General features: G+C 47.4%; 1 protein-coding gene across 1 annotated transcript in view; it reads right to left on the bottom strand.

Annotated features, from left to right (window-relative positions):
* LOC147596669 (nuclear cap-binding protein subunit 1-like) overlaps positions 1-21,765 on the bottom strand; it is a 126,172-nt gene that overhangs the window by 52,012 nt on the left and 52,395 nt on the right. Inside the window, exons 11-13 of the mRNA XM_086769722.1 lie at positions 13,926-14,036; positions 12,603-12,667; positions 11,755-11,817 (exon numbers count right to left, since the gene is read on the bottom strand). Coding sequence (XP_086625848.1) covers positions 11,755-11,817; positions 12,603-12,667; positions 13,926-14,036 — 239 coding nt within the window. The remainder of the gene's footprint in view (positions 1-11,754; positions 11,818-12,602; positions 12,668-13,925; positions 14,037-21,765) is intronic.

Genomic DNA, 21,765 nt, shown 5'->3' with positions numbered 1-21,765 from the left:
CAGTGTGACCTTTGCCTCCAGACTAATCCAAAAAATACTCCCAAACCAGAAATGGGCCAGATTGGGAAGGGCAATGGGCCTGGACAACAATGGACAGAACTTCCAAGAAAAGGGGGGTATCGCTATTTGCTGGTATTAACTGATACCTTTTCAGGTTGGCCAGAAGCGTTCCCAACTAGGACAGCCAAGGCTCGGGAGGTAACTAAAGTGTTGGTACAAGAGATAATACCACGTTTTGGGGTTCCGGCAACCATATCCTCAGACAGAGGACCACATTTTGTCTCAAAAATAGTGCAACAAATCAGCCACCATTTAGGTATAGATTGGCAACTTCATACCCCGTATCGCCCTCAGTCGAGTGGCCAAGTGGAGAAAATGAACCACTTAATCAAACAGCAAATTGTGAAATTGGGACAAGAAGCAAACCTGACATGGCCTCAGTCTCTCCCTTTAGCCCTTTTAACAAGACCAAGGGGGAGGGAAGGACTGAGCCCCTTTGAAATTTTGTATGGACGACCCTATGGAATACAAAAAGGGATATCTATGCAAATTGGGGATGAAATTATGACTTCCTACATGGTGGCATTGAGCAAACAGCTCAATAAAATTAGAAAGCATGTAATTGGGACCCGGGGAAGAGGTCTAGATGAACCTGTACATGATATACAACCTGGAGATTACTATGGAAAGTCTCGGTACTGCGACAGGGGATGCAATTCAAGCCCTCCAAGAGGAGACTTCTTCCCTGAAAAAAATGGTCCTCCAGAATAGGCTGGGTTTGGATATGTTGTTTGCCCAGCAAGGGGGATTATGTACTGCTATAGGTGAACATTGTTGTACATATGTAAACCAGGAGAAAAGGATAGAAAAAGACTTATCTAAAATCTGGGAACAAACTAAAAGTTTTCATGAAATAACCAGGGACAACATTTCCTGGGGGTTTGACTTATGGGAAAAGTTAACCTCTTGGCTACCAAATTTAACATGGCTGAAACAACTATTTTTGGCAACAATTATAATTATACCTTTCTTCATAATCCTTTTTATAACAGTTCGGTGTGGCTTCTGGTGTTTCCAGAGCACGGGAAATTCCTATAGTAATTGGAAGAAAAACCAATTACGACAGAGGCTTGAGTCTAACCAATACTTTGAGAAAGTGCAAAATAAATAAACATTGTGCCAGAATTAGGTATAGTAAAAGAATTTACTAATTCTCTAGAAAAGGGGGGAATGAGAAGAGGGGCTAAGGAAACTTTAATAGATATGGCATTTATTGATTATTGCTGTGCATGCTAATACAAATAGCGTTTGATGCTTTGCTAACTAGCTATTGTAAAAACTACCCGAGGGGGGGAAGTCTTGTATTCCCCAACCGAGGGGTCTTGCTTTGTGCTTTGAACTCTTTATCTGAAGTGAGAAGTCCTGCACCTCCCGCACAAGGACAGTCCTGATAAGAACCAAGGGGTCTCCTGCGAGAAGTCCTGCACCTCCCACACAAGGACAGTCCTGATAAGAACCAAGGGGCCTCCTTCAGGAGCCAGCTAAAACTGGACAAATGACTTCTTGGAACTAATTGTAATACCTAAATGACCTCTTGGAACTAATTTTAATACGGAGCGGGGATAGCTCATGCATATGTATAGGCGTGTTTTTTTAACTTCATGCATATGTAACACTTGGTTGTATAAAATTCAAAGTGAATTGCCATGCCAGGCGCGCACGATTTTGGCGGGACTACCCCCCGTGCTGCCCGGCGCCGAATAAACATACCTACTTTACAATCTTACAGATTGTGGAGTCTGCTTTCCGCACGTCAGGCCTGCCCGTCATCGTCGTCGCTGGATCTAAGGGTGGCGATATCTCTTTCCCTCTTTTCCTCTCTCTTTTCTATTTTCCTTTTCCTTCTTAGAAATATTCCGATAAGAGCCCTGGCTACCAACCCCCTTTATGCTTTTCAAGTTTCCAAAGTTAAGTCATTCCTCCAAATGTTAAATAAAATCCTAAATCGATCGTTTGGTGTTGTTTCACCTTAATTTAGTCTGAGGGAACCACAAACCTGCTACGGCTCCGGGCCGTAACACCGTGACACCTGGCCAGCGGCGAGTCCGCCCTAGACCCGGCTGAGTCCACCGGACAAAGGGGAAACTTCTAGCAGCTTCTTTCAGAAGCTGCCACCGTAGCCCCCCCTCAGTAAAAAAACCAACACACCAGGATACTGTTTGGCCTCTGTCACTGCCAAGGCACACTACTGGCTTATGTTTAGCCTATTATCCAGCAGGATCCCCAAGTCCTTTTCAGCAGAGCTGCTCCCCAGTCAATCAGTCCCTTGCCTGCACCGTTGTAGGAGGTTAGTTCATTCCAAATACAGGACTCTGCATTTGTCCTTGTAGAATTTTGGGAAGTTCCTCTCAGGCCATTTCTCCAGACTGAATAGGTCCCTCTGAATGACAGCTCTGTCCTCAAGCATATCAAGCGCACCCCCAAATGCAATTTCTGCAAGCTTGATGAGAGTTCATTCTGTCTCCTCCAGGTCATTGATAAGGATCTTAAACAGGACAGGTCCCTGGATTGACCCCATAGTACTCCACTTGTAACCAGGCTTTGTAGAGTACAAACCACTAACCACTACCCTCTGAGCCTGACAAACCAGACAGGTTTTCATCCATCCACCATAATAATCCAATTTGGATACAAGGATTCTGTAGAAGACCACATAATAAGCTTTTCTAAAGTCAAGGTGGATGATATTCACTGCTTTCCCCTCATCCACAAATTTAGTCCTTTCATTATACAAGGCAATAAGGTTGGTCAGGCATGATTTACCCTTGGTAAACCCATACTGACTGTTCCCAGTCACCTTCTTATCCCTTGTGCTCAGAAATGCATTCCAATAGGACTTGCTCCATGATTTTCCCAAGGACCAAAGTGAGACTGATAGGCTTATAGTTCCACAGACTGTTCTGTTGGCCTTTTTTGAAAATTAATGCAGCATTTACCTTTCTCCAATTATCAGAGACCTCTCCTGATCTACACAGCCTTTCAAAGACAATAGAGAGCAGCTTCACAATGAAATCGGCCAGGTCTCCCAGCACCATCAAGTGCATCCCATCTGGTCCCACGAATTTGTATGGGTTGAGATTTCTCAAGAGATTCCCAACTTGATTCTCTTCCACTACTGGTAATTTTTCTCCTCCTTGAACACTATCGCTAAGCACAGAGATTGGGGAGACCATGCTTGTGAAGACTGAGGCAAAAAAGGCATTGAGTACCTTAGCTACCTCTGCTGTCCTAAATCACCTGCCCCATTCAGCTGCAGATCTCCATTTTCCTTGTTTATTCTTTTACTGATAATGTAGCAAAAGAAGCTCTCATTACCCTTTATGCCCTTTGCAAATCTCAAATAAAATTGAGCTTTGGCTTTCCTAAGACCATGTGTACATGCCCAGGCAATGTTTCTAAATTCCTCCTTTGTAGACTGTCCTTGCTTCCACCTCTTGTGCACATCCTTTTGATTTGAACCTCAATTACGATCTCCCTGATTAGCCAAGCTTGTCTACTTGGTTTCCTGAGTATTAGGATAGACTACTCATGTACTTGGAGTAGGGTGTCATAGAACGATATAATAGTTTGGGTTGGAAGGGACCTTCAAAGGTCATATAGTTCAACCTCCAGGCAAGGAGCAGGGACATCTCCAATGAAATCAGGTTGTTCAGAGCCCTGTCCAACCTGGCCTTGAATGTTTCCAGGGATGGGGCATCCACCACCTCTCTGGGCAACCTGTGCCAGTGCCTCACCACTCTCACAGTAAAGAATTTCTTCCTTATGTCCAATCTAAATCTACTCTCTTTCACTGTAAAATTGTGTCCCTTGTCCTATCACTACGGGCCCTGGTAAAAAGTCTTGCTTCATCTTTCCTATAAGCCCCCTTTAGGTACTGGAAGACCTCTATCAGGTCTCCCCGGAGCCTCCTCTTCTCCAGGCTGAACAGCCCCAACTCTCTCAGCCTGGCCTCATAGGAGAGGTGCTCCAGCCCTCTGACCATCTTCGTGGCCCTCCTCTGGACCTTCTCCAACTGGTCCATGGCCTTCTTGTGTTGGGGGCTCCAGAACTGGACACAGTACTCCAGGTGGGGTCTCACGAGAGCAGAGTAAAGGGGCAGAATCACCTCCCTCGACCTGCTGGCCACACTCCTCTTGATGCAGCCCAGGATGCGGTTGGCCTTCTGAGCTGCAAGTGCACATTGCTGGCTCATGTTGAGCTTCTCCTTCACCATCACTCCCAAGTCCTTCTCCTCAGGGCTACTTGCAATCCATTCTCCTCCCAGTCTATATTTGTGCCTGAGATTGCCACGACCCAGGTGCAGGACCTTGCACTTGGCCTGGTTGAGCTTCATAAGGTTTGCATTGGCCCACCTCTCCAGCCTGTCAAGGTCCCTCTGGATGGCATCCCTTCCCTCCAGTGTGTCAATTGCACCACTCAGCTTGGTGTCCTCGGCAAACTTGCTGAGGGTGCACTCTATCCCACTGTCCATGTCACTGACAAAGATGTTAAACAGGGCTGGTCCCAATACCAACCCCTGAGAAATGCCACTTGTCACTGGTCTCCACTTGGACATGGAGCCATTGACCACAACTCTTTGAGTGTGGCCATCCAGCCAATTCCTTATCCACCAAGTTATCCATCCATCAAATCCATGTCTCTCCAGTTTAGAGACAAGGATGTCATGCAGGACAGTGTCAAATGCTTTGGACAAGTCAAGGTGTCCTCAAAGACCTGGCAGCTCTTTGGAGTTCCTTTGCCCTTTAGAGCTGTCTCTCATGTGATCCACCCTCCCTGAATAAGACCTGAAATCTAGAGCCTATACTCTGCTACTCTCCTTACTCACACCCTCTTGGATCTTGACCTCTATTTCATGGTTGCTCCAGCCAAGGTTGCCATTGATTATTACATTCTCTTCCAGTTCTTTCTTGTTAGTGAATAGCAGATTCAGCTGCGTGTCACTCCTGGTTAGCCCATCCAGCACCTGTGTCAAAAAGTTATTCCTGACACCCTCCAGATATCTCCTTGACTACTTGCATCCCTCTGTGTTGCCCTTCCAGCAGATGTCAGGGAAGTTTAAGTTCTCCATAAAGAACAGAGTCTGTGATCCAGAGAATTCATCCAGTTGTTTAAAGATGACTGACTGCTTTCTAATCCTGATCAAGTAGTTTGTAACTCCCAGTATGATGTCACCCTCACTGGCCTCTCCTCCCATTTTAAACAACAAGCTCTCAATCAGCCTGTTGCCCATTCCATAGAAGAGGTCCATGTATTAATTCTGGTCCTTCACATAGAGGGCAACTCCCCTCCTTTTCTTCCCTGCCTGTCTTTTCTGAAGAATCTGAATCCATCTATTACAGAACTGTGGTTATATGAGCTCTCCCACCACAACTCACCTACTCATCACAGTTCTTCATCTGCACACAGAGCTCCAGCACTTTGTTTCCCAGGATGTGTGCATTTGTGCACAGGCACTTGAAGGGGGCCCTTTTGTCCTGTTTTATCCTTCCAAGTGCTTTCTCACTCCCATCACATTGCCCTATGTACTTTTCCACTGCATTTTCCATTCCCTCATGTCACTTCATGGTATGAACTCCATCACCTAACATACCTAGTTGAAAGCCATTCTCACCAGGTTGGCAAGCCTGTTTGCAAAGATGCTCTTGCCTCACCTCATCAGATGGATCCTTGCTCTCCCTAGCAATCCTCATTCTTCAGAGGGATTCACAGTCATAAAAGCCAAAGTGCTACCTGCAACATCAGCCATGCAGCCAGCTGTTAACTCACAGAATGCATCCATTCCTAATGTAGGTTTGAGAATACCACCCATGTCCTTCACTTTTGTCCCCAGAGCTCTGTAGTTACTCTTGATATATTCCAATGTTATTGGTGCCCACATGGATGAGCAGCAAAAGGTAATAGTCCAAGGGCCAGACAAGTCTTAATAGTCTCTCCACAACCATTCTGGATATGGGCCCTGAGCAAGAAACAAACCTTCCATGATAGCATGTCTGGTCAGCAGATTGGTGCCTCCATCTCTTGTAGAAAGGGATCTCCAACCATTATCATCCACTGCTTCCTCCTAGTGCTAATACACAATTCATGCTCAGCTGGCTCTGAAGCCTTCCTTACAGAGCCTGTTCCTCTGCATTAGCTATTACAGGACTGTACTGATCCTATAAGTTCAGGTCTAAGGGCAGAGAAGGAGCCTTTCTCCTGTTCCAGAAGTTACAAGTCTCCGGCCTCCCCCATCTTGGCTATCTCCATCCACCATTGGTTTAAGTGTAGCTTCTTGCTGTCCCTTCTTCCTTGCACTATGTGGCTCAGGCTCTGGTCTTTGCAAGGTCTCTGTGCAGACTCTGTTGATCCGTTTGCCTTCCCTAATGCTACAACAGCCTGCTCACCTCCTTACACAGCTCCTTTACCTGGCAACTCTGCTCTTTGACCAGAGCACACCTCCCACAAGCAAAAGTGGGACAGGAAGGAGAGACGAGGAGGGGGTGTCGCTCTCTATGTCAGCAACCGGCTGGAGTGTGTGGAGCTCCGCCTGGGGATGGAGGAGGAGCTGACAGAGAGCTTATGGGTCAAGATTAGAGGATGGGGACGGACAGGGGACGTCACGGTGGGGGTCTGTTACAGGCCACCTGGCCAGGAGGACAGAGCAGACAAAGTGCTCTATAGGCAGATAGGAGCAGCCTCACGGTCACAGGCCCTGGTCCTCATGGGGGACTTCAACCACCCTGACATCTGTTGGAGAGACAACACGGCAGGGCACAGGCAGTCCAGGAGGTTCCTGGAATGCGTGGATGACAACTTCCTCCTGCAGGCGATAGAGGAGCCGACAAGGAGGGGTGCCATGCTCGACCTTGTGCTCACCAACAGGGAGGGGCTGGTCGGGGATGTGAAACTGAAGGACAGCCTTGGCTGCAGCAACCATGACATGGTGGAGTTCAAGATCCACAGGGCAGCAAGGAAACTACATGGCAAGCTCTCTGCCCTAGACTTCAGGAAGGCGGACTTCGGCCTCTTCAGGGACCTGATGGGCCAAGTGCCATGGGAGGCGGCCCTGGAGGGAAGAGGGGCCCAGGAAAGTTGGTCCATATTCAAGGAGCACCTCCTCCAAGCTCAGCAGAGGTGCATCCCAACGAAGAACAAGTCGGGCAAAAAGGCCAGGAGGCCTGCGTGGATGAGCAAGGAGCTCCCGGACCAACTGAAAGTAAAAAAGGAGGTCTATAGAGGGTGGAAACGGAGACAGGTAGCCTGGGAGGTCTACAAAGAGGCTGTGTGAGTGGCCAGGGATAAGGTAAGGAAGGCCAAAGCCCTGGCAGAACTGAATCTGGCCAGGGATATAAAATGCAACAAGAAGAGCTTTTATAGGTACGTAGGGGACAAAAGAAAGTCCAGGGAAAATGTACGCCCCCTCCAGAAGGGAACTGGTATCCTCGTTACCCAGGACATGGAGAAGGCTGAGGTACTCAATGACTTTTTTGCCTCAGTCTTCACCGACAAGAGTTCCTGTCCCACCGCCCAAGCTGTAGAAGGTGCAAGCAGGGACTGCGAGGATGAAGAATCGCCCATTGTACTCGAAGAGCAGGTTCGGGATCATCTGAGGAACCTAAAGGTGCACAAGTCCATGAGACCTGATGAGATCCATCCGCGGGTCCTGAGGGAACTGGCGGATGAAGTTGCCAAGCCACTGGCTATCGTATTTGAGAAGTCGTGGCGGTCTGGTGAGGTCCCCGATGACTGGAAGAGAGGGAACATAACCCCAATTTTTAAAAAGGGGAATAAGGAAGACCCAGGTAACTACAGGCCGGTCAGCCTCACCTCTGTGCCTGGCAAGGTCATGGAGCAGATTCTCCTGGAAACCATGCTAAGGCACATGGAGAGCAAGGAGGTGGTTGGTGACAGCCAACATGGCTTCACCAAGGCAGATCGTGCCTGACCAATTTGGTGGCCTTCTATGACGGGGTGGCAGCATCGGTGGACAAGGGACGAGCAACTGACATCATCTACCTGGACTTGTGCAAAGCTTTTGACACTGTCCCGCATGACATCCTTCTCTCTAAACTAGAGAGACATGGGTTCGATGGACGGACCACTCGGTGGATAAGGAATTGGCTGGATGGCCGCACTCAGAGAGTGGTGGTCAACGGCTCAATGTCCACGTGGAGACCGGTCACGAGTGGCGTCCCTCAGGGGTCCGTGTTGGGCCCGGCCCTGTTCAACATCTTTGTCGGCGACATGGACAGTTGGATAGAGTGCACCCTCAGCAAGTTCGCCAATGACACCAAGTTGTGTGGTGCTGTCGACACGCTGGAAGGGAGGGATGCCATCCAGAGGGACCTTGACAAGCTGGAGAGGTGGCCCCGTGCCATCCTCATGAAGTTCAACCAGGCCAAGTGCAAGGTCCTGCACCTGGGTCATGGCAATCCCAGGCACAAATACAGGCTGGGCGGGGAATGGATTGAGAGCAGCCCTGAGGAGAAGGACTTGGGAGTGCTGGTGGATGAGAAGCTTAACATGAGCAGGCAATGTGCCCTTGCAGCCCAGAAGGCCAACCGCATCCTGGGCTGCATCAAGAGAAGCGTGGCCAGCAGGTCGAGGGAGGTGATTCTCCCCCTCTACTCTGCCCTCGTGAGACCCCACCTGGAGTCCTGTGTCCATTTCTGGAGCCCCCAACACAAGAAGGACATGGACCAGTTGGAGAAGGTCCAGAGGAGGGCCATGAAGATGATGAGAGGGCTGGAGCACCTCTCCTATGAGGCCAGGCTGAGAGAGTTGGGGCTGTTCAGCCTGGAGAAGAGGAGGCTCCGGGGAGACCTGATAGCGGTCTTCCAGTACCTCAAGGGGGCCTACAAGAAAGATGGGGAAAGGCTGTTTAGTAGGGCCTGTTGCAATAGGACAAGGAGTAATGGTTTTAAAATAGAGGGGGGTAGATTTAGATTAGAAATTAGGAAAAAATTTTTTTACGATGCGAGTTATAGAACACTGGAACAGGTTGCCCAGAAAGATGGTGGAGGCCCCATCCCTGGAAACGTTCAAGGCCAGGTTGGATGAGGCTCTGAGCAACCTGATCTAGTTGGGGATGTCCCTGCTCCTTGCAGGGGGGTTGGACTAGATGACCTTTGAAGGTCCCTTCCAACTCTAACCATTCTATGATTCTAAAACCACCACTACCTTCTGCTTCAGGCAATTTCTGCAGCCCCAGACCTCAACAGCAACATTGTTCCTCTAAAGCTCCATCTGGAACAAGGCTTTTAATCTACCAGGGGTGTTGTTTCCAACCAGTGCTGGGGACAGAGCCCTGTGGCACATCGCCACCATTGCTATACAGCCCCACACTGTCTGGAACTCCCCAGTGTGCTGACTGCCCTGCTAACTGCTTCTGTTTTCTGTACTCTGGGAGATACATTTCTGCTTACCAGCTAAACAGGTGTCACCCACAACAGCTGACCAGGAGATTACTCCCTAGTCAGCAGACTTTTAGACTTTCATGTTTTACAGTGTTGTCGTGGTTTTGTTAGTGAGGGGGGGGCCTAAGGTGGTAGGTTCTGTAGGAAACTGCTAGAAGTCGCTCCCCTTTGTTCAGGGGACTTGGCCAGGCCTAGGGCGGACCCACTGCTGGCCAAGGCCGAGCCGATCGGTAGCAGAATGTCCCGTGATAACGCCTCTGCAATAACGTATTTAAGAATGGGAAAACAGAAAAAAAAAGAGAGAAGAGAAGATGTGAAGAAGCTGAGCGGGGGCAGAGGCGCAGAGGGGGAGGCGCAGGCCTCATGGGCCTTGCAGGCCTCACCCTCTGGCCTCTCGCCAGGCAGCCGACTGGGCCCGACTTGGTCCAGCCCGGCTGCAAGAAGTGGAGAGGAGATGAGAAGTGAATAAGATGTAAAAAAAGATCCTGAGAGACATCTACCAGCCTGTTGTGAGGAACGGCTGCAGACGCCAAGGTCAGTTCAGAAGGAGGGGGAGGAGTAATGCAACTCCTGGCCAAGATTCCCCTGCAGCCTGTGGTGAAGACCATGGTGGAGCAGGTTGTCCCCCTGCAGCCCATGGAGGTCCACGGAGGAGCAGAGATCCACTTGGAGCCCGTGAAGGACCCCGTACCGGGGGAGGTGGATGCCTGAAGGCAGCTGTGGCCCGTGGAGGGCCCGCTGGGACAGCTGTTCTAGAGGGACTGCACCCCGTGGAAGAGATGACCCATGCCGGAGCAGTTCCACGAAGGACTGTGGCCCGTGGGAGGGACCCCACGATGGAGCAGGGGAGGAATGTGAGGAGTTCTTCCCCCAACCATGAAGCAGCGGCGTGAAACAACATGTGATGAACTGACCGCAACCCCCATTCCCTCTTCCCCCTGTGCCGCTCGGGAGGGGAAGTTAGTAGAGATAATGTTAAGCTTGGGAAGAGGGAGGGGTGGAGGGAGGTTATCTTGTTCTCTGTCTCATTATCCTGCTGTTTGTAGTAATAAATGAATAGTTTTCCCCAAGTCGAGTCTGTTTTGCCCGTGACGGTAACTTTAAGGATTTCTCCCTGTCCTTATCTCAAACCTCGAGCTGTTTTTCCTTATATTTTCTCTCCCTGTTCTCTCGGAGGGTGGGGGGAGTGAGAGAGAGACTGCGTAGTCTGGTCCTGATCGGGCCTGAACTACGACACAATTTGAAGATAAGGAGCCAGTCTATCACTATTTCCTTATTGGCCATTAGCAATCTTAGGAATCACATCTTCATAAGGTAACTTTTTTTTAATGGCTTCTCAGAAAAATTAAAGCAGTGTTTGCTCTGTTGGTTAGGCTGCTTTCCTAAGGAAAGTTCCTCCCTACAAACATTTTTTTGGTTCTTAGCTGATATTAAATACATTTCAGAGAAAGAGAAGTCTCAAAGACAGTTATATTCTTAAAAGTTTTGTGAAAAATGGCAGCTTGGTAGAGAGATATCCACATCAGTGTTCCTAACAAGGGGAATGCAGGCAATGAAAAAACAGTGAATTGGAGGCTCCCACTTGGTCGGTCAACATGAACAAACTTGATAAGCAGAAAACGCAGAGCTCCTAATTGGTACAACACAGGGGACATAAGTAAATCTGAAGTGATGCATCACATACAGGGATGCACCCCTCTTCCTAGGCACATTGGCTATGGGATGCAGGGATAGTAGCAGGCTGCAGAAGTTAGACTGTAGGGAGGACTAAGCCCCCAAGTAATCTTTCTTTATATGTGGGAGCAGGACAGGATGGGAGTAAGCAGAAGGCATGGTACCAAGAATACAAGGCTATGGTTAGCCTGCTAGAAGCCAAAAGATCAAGATTCAGGGGAAGGGTGGATGTCATATTAGGATGGCACTCAGAGTGAGGTTACACATATGAATGCAGGGAGCAAAAGGGAAGGAGAGCTAAGGCAAATTACTGATAAGTAGGAGAATCCTTCTGAAAAGCTTGCAAACAACTGACTGAAGTGATAAGGACAAAAATCTACAAGCAAATCAGATTTCCACTGTTTACAAAACACAGTACTGCTTGGATATTCATTACAGAAAACTGGGATTGTTTTTACAGTGACTAAAGGTTACTAATCTTGTCTACCAAGGAATGTTAGTAAACAGGTGGGGGGGGAGGGGTCAAAACTGTTAGTGGAAAGCAGTTAACAGAACCACTATGTTGTGACATTTGCTGGATAAGTTTGAAGGTTTAAGTTCTGATGGGAGACAGGGACTGACTTACCAATCTTCCCAGCTCCAATGGAACTGAAAGTTACTCAGGTGGTGGGAAAACCAGTTAATAAACCTTTTTTAAAAGAAGAAAGCTCCATTAAATACCAGAACTGCAAAGAAAAACAACAAACAAAAAATTCCCACAAACCTCCTAATTTGCAAGTAGAATACATCTATAAGAAAATCTCAAAGATAAGCCCAAACTCTTCAATCTGTAGTCATTAATGCATTACATAGACATCAATGTTGACTCATATAAAAAGACTGAACTGACAATCAAAAGCCAGCCTTTATGGATGAATGTGCAGTCCCTCTTGTTCTGGTGCATATATGAGACTATTTCATTAGTCTCATATATGCAAATAAGTAAACAGCAAAATAAGCAGTGAAAAAACTTAGTGCAAGTCTACAGGTTTTCACATTTTTATACAGTAATTTTAGTTCTACATAATGCAGACCACTCAAACCACAGAAACACCACTGCTCTTTTCCACCTAGCCAACCTTCCCATAAACCCACTTCCAATCCTTTCCTTCCTCAGGCCAACAGGGAGGAGGAAGTAGTACATAACAGAAGGGGGTATGGATGTGGAAGAGTTGTCATAGTTTTTATAGTTGCACTGTATAGATAATCAGACTAGTGACTTGAAGTGGAAGGTTTCTAGGGGAAGAGAGGCAAGTGGTCAGTCTATCCCTTACCTTCTCTTCAGATGGCTCAAGTCTGGAGTCCCAAAAACATTTTGTACAGAATCAAACCATTTATGAAGGATTTCAGATGATCCTTTTCAAAAACGCATCAATATCCAATGCACAAGAAAAATAAGAAACATTTTCTGTTGTCCCCAAAATACATACTTACCTGTCTATACATGTAGTATTCATTGTATCCAAGCGCATGTAAAGCATTTCTGTGGCTTGTGCAAGCTGAAAGTTTCTTATTAAAGTTAACAGAGAAGCATCTGAAATCATAAGTTACTCTCTCCATTTTTCAGAGGTTATTTCATCACCTCTCTACTGACAGCTCCCTGTCTCTATATCATGACTTACCCCATTTTGCAAATGCCACAGGCAGTTTTCTCCAATAAGTAACATCTATTCTCTAATCCAAGTCTGGTTTTCTTCCATTAATTACAGTGAGAACATTAGCTGCTTTTACTGGAAGCCAGAATTCTCACCATGAGACAACAAAAACTGCACACTAATGATATGAATGGAAATCAACCTTGTTATGGACCACATTTTTATGATCTCACAGTTTTAGCTTCACATGCTCCTGTTGCTGCCTAATCAACGGACCATCTTTGCTCATCATTAACAGCTCAAAAAAGTACATCCACACTGGCCTGACCCAAAGACCATGGCCAGCCAACCCTGATTCTTTGTTGCTGTATCCTTATTGATACTTACTGCAAGCAGGTTCCCACAATTTTAGGGATAGTCTCAGTGAGAGTTTAGGCTATGTGGTTACAATCACTGAGTGATTTCAAGTAGTAGAATAAAAATTTGGGAATGGAATTACCAGTAGGTATGTCTGTTAGTCCTCCATTCTCAGTGACTGTAGCTCATTAGTTACAATCTAAAACTACAATTAAAAGGGGCCAATGCAACACTCAATTAGCTGAGCCTTCCTCACCATTAGCTACTCTGACCTGAGAGATTATCATTGACTTTATGAATACTCCTAGTCCATTTCAGTGCAAAATCAAACAGGTTAATTTATCTACTACACTTTGCAGTGAAATGGACTAGGAGCACTCATACCACTGTTATAACAAAAGATTTAAGAAATTAATAATTTCCTTTCCTATTTCAGGTTTTAATGTGACTATAACCATGCCACAAGCAGCACTGATGTAAAACTAGGGCTCATAATCATGCAGGTTATTTATTCCATCTCTTGACTACAAGAGGGCTCCTCAAAAATCTGAGGAAGAATTGGAACAAGGTCTCTCAGTTTGCCTGATCTGCACGCTAAAGAACAGGCTCAGATGTGAATGTAGGCTTTACTTATGACTGTTGAGCTGTGTTATTCCTTCATGTGAGCAGTGTTATTGGCAACAACTAAATATGGAAAGAAGGAAAATTTATTACTACTGACATTTATTGCTATTCCATCTTGTACAGAACAAAAGAAAAAACTACTCCATTTTAAAAAGGCTCTTTAGCAGCATGAAAAGGATACAACTTGTGGTAAAGAGCCAGGCTGGAGTTTGCACAGTTCAATGAGGAGCGCTGTGTACATAACCTCAATATGTGGTGGAGATGGAAGCTGAAATAATTCTGCAAATATTACCTATGTGGGAGGAAAGCACAGAATCAGAGCACAGTCAGATTCAGCCTGCACACTTAAGAACAGCAATGCACACATTCAGCAATTATATACCAAAACAAAGCCCATTTTCTTCTGTCAAACTCACATTCTGGGAATAAGAGAGGAGCTTCAAAAGACAGTGCAAACTCTTCACCACACTACTATAAGCCTCCTTAATTATCCCTATCATTTTAGATTAACATCATGCGTAAGACTAGCATTATGCAACAAATCTGTTATATCTAGTAAGTACAACAAACAATGTAGAAATGTGCACTGAGTTATAGCATGAGCTAACACAATATTATAGCAGAATACGAGGAAGAAAGGAAGCAAATAACCTGAACTCATCTGCCTCTGATTGTTGGGGGCAATGAATATCACAAGCCCTGGGATTGAAAAATAAGGGACTTTCTAAGAGAAACAAAATTGAGGACACCTGGTGGTGGGAAGACAATAAGGAACACCTGGTGGTGGTTAGAGGAACTATGGATATAAAAGCATGGAAACAGTAAGAATAGGGGGCTCTCTGCCTAGTTTGCAGTAGTGTTTGGGGTTATGCTCTAACAACTAGGATATGCTCCAAACAGCTATATACTGACAACTGGTGCCCAAACAGGTGGAATTGAACTATTCTGTTGCTAGACAACTACAGGTTTGAAGCCTGCACAGCTAATTCATTACCTCAACCAAGGGAGGTAAGCAACTGGTAACAATAGGCAGCATAGTGTCAAAGGCTCAGAGTTTACTGTCAGCATGGTGTGTAATGTCTGAGAATAATGTGCAGAAAGGGGTTGTGACAGCACCTGTTATTCTATCTGCTCCTCCATTTGAGACTGATAGTGAGTCAGAAAATTCCTTTGATCCAGGCCTGAAAAAGAAGCTGGGTGTTTTTTCCCCACTCTACCCTGACAACTTGTAAAAAGGTTGCTTCTCAGCTAATTTAGTAGCTCTGGTGATGACCACAGAATTGGTTGACTGGTGGAAGGATGTTTGGAGCCAAGCCACTATGGAAGGAGACATAGAATTGTTGAAGGCTCTGGCTGTGCCTGTGATACTGCAGCCCAATGGCCCCCTCAGTGGGAAGGGCTTCAATTCGGGCTAGTAAAAGAGATCTGGCATAGTGTAAAAGAGGAGGGACTTAATTCACCATATATGAGGGGGCTAATTCAATCAATTTTTAACACAACTCTAATGCTACCTAATGATTGCTGTACATTGGTGCAAATTATCCTTACCACCACTCAAAGAATGCTGTGGCAACAATCACAGAGAGACCACTGTGAACGAGTGTTGCTTGAGAACTTAAACCGGCAGCCGGGTGACCCTTTGTATGCTGTTGGGGTTGATATATTAATGGGAGAGGGTGTGTTCGTGCTACATGATGCACAGTTGCAAATCATTCGTGAAGCCTTAGTACAGAGTCAGAATGCTGCTTTATGGGCCCTTTTAACCCTCCCTGATGAGAGTGGTACTGCAATGAAGTCCTTTGCAACCATAAAACAAGAAGCTACAGAGCCCTATATGAAGTTCATGGATTGTTTGAATGAGGCTTTAGAATGCCAGGTAGATCATGTGGAAGCTCGATCCATATTGTTAAAACACCTGGCAGTTGCTAATGCAAACCAAAATTGTAAGAGGCTATTGTCCTCTTTATTGGCAACAAATCCTGGTGCCTCAATAGCTCAAATGATAGAGGCCTGTAATGTGGTAGGGATGCATGGATGGCAAATGGCTCCAGCGTTTGCTGCTTGTCAGCTGGGCGCATCCTGGCCTCGAACGTGTGTTGTGGTTTTGTTTAGTGAGGGGGGGCCTAAGGTGGTAGCTTCTGTAGGAAACTGCTAGAAGTTGCTCCCCTTTGTTCAGTGGACTCGGCCAGGCCTAGGGCGGACCCGCTGCTGGCCAAGGCTGAGCCGATTGGTAGCTGAATGTCCTGTGATAACGCCTCTGCGATAACATATTTAAGAAGGGGAAGACAGGAAAAAAAAGAGAAGATGTGAAAAAGCTGAGCGGGGGGGGGAGGTGCAGGCCTCACCCTCTGGCCTCTTGCCAGGCGGCCGACTGGGCCCAACTCGGCCTGGCCCGGCTGCAAGAAGTGGAGAGGAGATGAGATGGATGATGTAAAGAGATTCTGAGAGGCGTCTGCCTGCCTGTTGTGAAGAACTTTTTTCTTGTGAGAGGAACAGCTGCAGATGCCAAGGTCAGTTCAGAAGGAGGGGGAGGAGTAATGTGGCTCCTGGCCAAGATTCCCCTGCAGCCTGTGGTGATGACCATGGTGGAGCAGGTTGTCCCCCTGCAGCCCATGGAGGTCCACAGAGGAGCAGAGATCCACCTGCAGCCTGTGGAGGACCCCACACTGGGGCAGGTGGAGGCCTGAAGGAGGCTGTGGCCTGTGGAGGGCCTGCTGGGGCAGCTGTTCTGAAGAGACTGCACCCCGTGGAAGAGATGACCCACGCCGGAGCAGTTTCACGAAGGACTGTGGCCCGTGGGAGGGACCCCACGCTGGAGCAGAGGAGGAATGTGAGGAGTTCTTCCCCCGATCATGAAGCAGTGGCGTAAAACAACGCGTGATGAACTGACCGTAACCCCCATTCCCTCTTCCCCCCCTGTGCCGCTTGGGTGGGGGGGAGAAGGTAGTAGAGAGTAAAAAAAAAAAAGGAGTAGAGAGTAAAAAAAACGGCTCAAGGTTTGAGATAAGGACAGGGAGAAAATCCTTAAAGTTACCGTTACAGGCAAAACAGACTCGACTTGGGGAAAACTATTCATTTATTACTACAAGCAGCAGGATAATGAGACAGAGAACAAGATAACCTCCCCCCACCCCTCCCTCTTCCCAAGCTTAACATTATCTCTGCTACCTTATACCCACCCCCCCCCCCCCCCCCCAAGCGGCACAGGGGGGGAAGAGGGAATGGGGGTTACGGTCAGTTCATCACGCGTTGTTTTACACTGCTGCTTCATGGTCGGGGGGAGAACTCCTCACATTCCTCCCCTGCTCTGTTGTGGGGTCCCACTCATACACCACAGTCCTTCCTGAAACTGCTCTGGCATGGGTCATCTCTTCCACAGGGTGCAGTCTCTCCAGAACAGCTGTCCCAGCGGGCCCTCCACGGGCCACAGCTGCCTTCAGGCATCCACCTCCCCTGATGTGGAGTCCTTCACAGGCTTCAAGTGGGTCTCTGTGAACCTCCATGGGCTGCAGGGGGACAACCTGCTCCACCACTGTCATCACCACAGGCTGCAGGGGAATCTTGGCCAGGAGCCGCATTACTCCTCCCTCTCCTTCTGAACTGACCTTGGCATCTGCAGCTGTTCCTCTCACAAGAAAAGTTCTTCACAACAGGCTGGCAGATGCCTCTCAGAATCTTTTCACATCATCCATCTCATCTCCTCTCCACTTCTTGCAGCCGGGCCGGGCCGAGTCAAGTCGGGCCCAGTCGGCTGCCTGACAAGAGGCCAGAGGGTGAGGCCTGAAAGGCCGGTGAGGCCTGAAAGGCCCGTGAGGCCTGTGCCTCCCTCTCTGCCCCCACTCAGCTTCTTCACATATTTTTTTTTCTTTCTTTTCTGTTTTCCCCTTCTTAAATACGTTGTCGCAGAGGCGTTATCACGGAACATTCTGCTACCAATTGGCTCGGCCTTGGCCAGCAGCAGATCCGCCCTAGGCCCAGCCGAGTCCCCTGAACAAAGGGGATGTAAAAGACTGTCAAAAAATTTGTCTCAACATTGTTGAAACACTGGGCCACCACCCAAGCAATGGCTTCCCGTTATCTTGCAAGGCAACTCCTGTTGTCTTGCAAACCTGAATGCAGAGCTGGTTCTGAGAAATCTAGCCCTAGCCCCCAGCACGAGCCCAGAGATACATATCGCCCGGTAATGGATCACCCGGTAATGGGCGTGCATATTGCCACCAGGTGAGGGGTGCGGCTAGGAAAACCAGCTCTCGAAATGCAATGAAAACAACCAACATAAAAAGGGACATTTCTGGACTGAGACAGAGAGACTTCTTCTACACTTTGAGACTTCTTCTACACTTCTTCGACACTACAGACTCAGACTTCTTCTTCTACGCTTCTACACTTCACTTCATTCAACGGAATACACATTTGCCGGAATACACATCCACGGAACCGACATCGAGACGACCAACACCGGACGGATCGTCACCCCATCGAGTGAACTGAACTGTCGGGACGCTGCAGCTCCGTGGTGGTAGCTATTACAACCGAAACTATTTTCCTTCTTTCCTTCCTTTCTCTCCTTTCTCTTCCATTTACAAACTTCTTGTCGGGTTAATAAAGCTACCTGGCACTTGACTCCGTTTTGAGTCTTAATTCTGTTCCCGAGAATACGAACAAAACCACGCTCTGGTGTGTGAGAGGTCGGTCCAGCCGCCCCTAGCCCCCCAGACTTGTCTGAGGTCGGCTAGAACGCAAGGGGGCCTTCCTCTCATCCGAAATCGGAATGTGACATTATTTAATTGGCGTAGTCGGCAGGATTCTCGGAGAAACAGGAAGTGTCCAGTTGCTTTATTAGAGACTGTGTGTGTGTGTGTGTGACTGAGACATACACTGGTACGAAGCGAGTGCTGAGTCTGGATCTGCGGTTCTGTTTGTCCACGAGGAAAACAGCCGGAGAAGGACGAAGTGATATAATTGAGCGAAAGACAAGTCTCTTTCGTGAGAAACTTGAAAGGTGTGTCCTCCTGAGAGTGTTTGAGGGGGAATTGTGGTAAAAAAAAATTGGTGTGGCCCTCTCAGGATGAAATAACCCCCCTTTTGTGAGATAAGTGAAATTTGAAAGGTGTGTCCTCCTGAGAGTGTTTGAGGGGAAATCGTGGCAGAAAATTGTGGTGCGGCCCTCTCAGGATGAAACAACCCCTCTTTTCAGCTTTTGTGAAATTTGAAAGGTGTGTCCTCCTGAGAGTGTGGGGGGGGAATTGTGGTAGAAAAATTGTGGAACGGCCCTCTCAGGATGAAATAACCCCTCTTTGGTGAGATGGGTGCTTGCAAATCTGCAAATGTTTGTGATGAGATCCCCGCAACGGTATTGAATGGGAATTTAGAGAAATGGGATGACCTTTTGGAAAATTATCATGCTCGCCCGTCCTTTCAAGGGTGAGAATGGGCGAAAAATCATTGGTTCCAACCGCAGAGTATAGTGGATAGGATCGCGGTATTGCAGAAGGACTCCAAACTTAGGCCCAGGAAGGGAAAAGCTACAATTTGTGCTGTTTTAGGGGCAAGCCTGGCAGCAGCTATAGAAGATAGGAGGCAGAGATTGTGCCAAGATAATGCCGTGATAGACTCTTTGAAACTGGCAGTTGAGTCGTTATGAGAACAATTAAGAGACCAAGCGGTTGTTGGAGGAGGAGAAACACCGGAATGTTTTGCTAAAAGAAACTTTGAAGGAAGAACTGTGGAGAGACAATGACTCATGTGGAAAGGTGGTGTTGAAATTAGAAGATAAGGAAATTGGGCAAATCTACCCTCAGGGGGACTTGCAAAAGGCAAAAGAAATTGTAGAGAAGCCCCCCTCACATGTATCCCCTAGTTAAAACTGAGTATGTGTATGAGGGAGAAACTGATAACCATCCCCAAGTTGTTACTAAAGAGGTTCCGTTTACAGCAACTGAGTTGGCAAAATTAAGGAAGGATTTTGCAAGGACTCCAAAGGAATCGGAAACAGAGTATGTTTGGAGAGTGTCGTTGTCGGGGGGAGATGGAATCTTGTTGTCAAAAAAGGAAGCGGAAGGATATTGGGGTCCAGGTGTATTTTTTTTACCGGTGCTCTGGAGGGAACAGTGACCCCTGACCATAGAAGGACAGGGAGGAAAGTGTGGACATGGGGGGAAGTAGCCCAAGAACTCATAAATTTTGGGAGGAAATACGGTCCTGTTGTTGGATTCGGGCAAAAAACCGAAACCAGAGCTGTAAGAGCCATAGAAAAAGGTGAAGGGCGGCCAGCACTGGTCAAGAGAAGTCACGATTCTAAGTTGGTCCGACTTACTGATTCTGGGAGAGGGAGACCCCTCAGCCGTCAGGAATGGTGGCAACTGGGACTCCAGACAGGTATTCCCCGAGATTTAATGGATGGTCTTCCAACACAGAAATTGGAGAAACTTGTACAAACATGGTCGGGGCAAAAGGTCAATTTTGGAACAACCCCTAGTGCCCCACCATTGATAGAACTTGGGGAAGAAACTGATGCAGCAAGGAGGGTGACAGGAAACAAGTTCCTCCGTTCCCCGAAGGTGGGTGGGGGAACGGAGGGTGGATGTTTATAAAACAACTCACCTTAAATACGAGAGGAGATTTATTGATTACAGTGACTGTAGGGCCATGGAAAAAAACAGTAACCTTTTTAATTGACACAGGAGCACAAATTACTGCACTGATGGAGACTGAGGTGGAGCAATGTGGAATTTTTACTTTGTCAAAAAACCTTATTGTCTTAAATGCTTTAGGGAAAACCCAATCAGTATCTATGGCCTCGGTAACATTATGGTTGCCCGGGGAGGAAGATCCAGTGCACACCAAGGTTGCAATAGGCCCTTTTCCAACAAATCTTTTGGGCATAGACGTGTTGAAAGGCAGACAGTGGTATGATACCCAGGGGAATTCATGGTCTTTTGGCACTCCTCAAATTAGAAAACTCTCTGAAATGTCCCGGACAGAAGTGCGTTTATTACGAGCAGCACCTGCCCTTCCCCCGTCCAAAATGACTAATGTGAAACCCTACCCTTTGCCCTTGGGGGCCCGAGAAGGAGTAGCCCCCGTGATTGAGGATCTTAAACAACGGGGAATCTTAATGTTCACCCACTCCCCATACAACTCCCCAGTGTGGCCAGTGCATAAACCAAACGGAAAGTGGAGACTGACCATAGACCATATCGTCGACTCAATGCTAATATTGGCCCCTTGACAGCAGCAGTGCCCAATATGGCTGAGCTAATCTCACTTATTCCGGAACAATCTCGCCAGGTGATGGCCACAATTGATGTGAAAGATATGTTTTTTATGGTCCCACTGCAGGAAGGGGACCGCGATTGCTTTGCCTTCACATGGGAGGGACAGCAGTATACTTTCACTCGCCTCCCTCAAGGTTACAAACATTCTCCCACCTTAGCAAATCACGCTTTGGCACAAGAATTAGCCCAAATCCCTCCAGAACCGGGAGTTAGAGTTTATCAATATATTGATGATGTTTTGATAGGAGGAGATTAAAAGATTCCAGTGCAGGTGACACAGGAAAAGATTATACATCACTTAGAGTCTCTGGGACTCCAGATTCCCGAAGAAAAGATACAAATTGCCACAAATGAGGTTAAATTTTTAGGGATATGGTGGAAAGGAGGGTCAGTCTGTATTCCTCAAGACACCCTCTCGGCACTGGATCAGGTAAAAATTCCAGAAAATAAAAGGGAATTGCAACACGCCTTAGGATTGTTGGTCTTTTGGAGGAAACACATCCCAAACTTTGCAATAATTGCTCGGCCCTTATATGATCTGTTGCGAAAAGGAGCAGCTTGGGAATGGACCCCTCTTCATGATGAGGCTTTGCGGCTTTTAATTTTTGAGGCTATGGCTCACCAGGCTTTAGGCCCTATCCACCCCACAGATCCCGTGCAGATAGAATGGGGATTCGCAAATTCAGGACTGTCACTGCACATGTGGCAACGAGGACCTGATGGCCCTGTTCGACAAGTCGGATT

The sequence above is a fragment of the Chlamydotis macqueenii genome, chromosome W (genome assembly GCF_036417535.1).
Source record: "Chlamydotis macqueenii isolate bChlMac1 chromosome W, bChlMac1.mat, whole genome shotgun sequence".
Lineage (NCBI taxonomy): Eukaryota > Metazoa > Chordata > Aves > Otidiformes > Otididae > Chlamydotis > Chlamydotis macqueenii.
The sequence above is the reverse complement of the archived record's forward strand: the minus strand, read 5'-3'. Positions and strand labels throughout refer to the sequence as shown.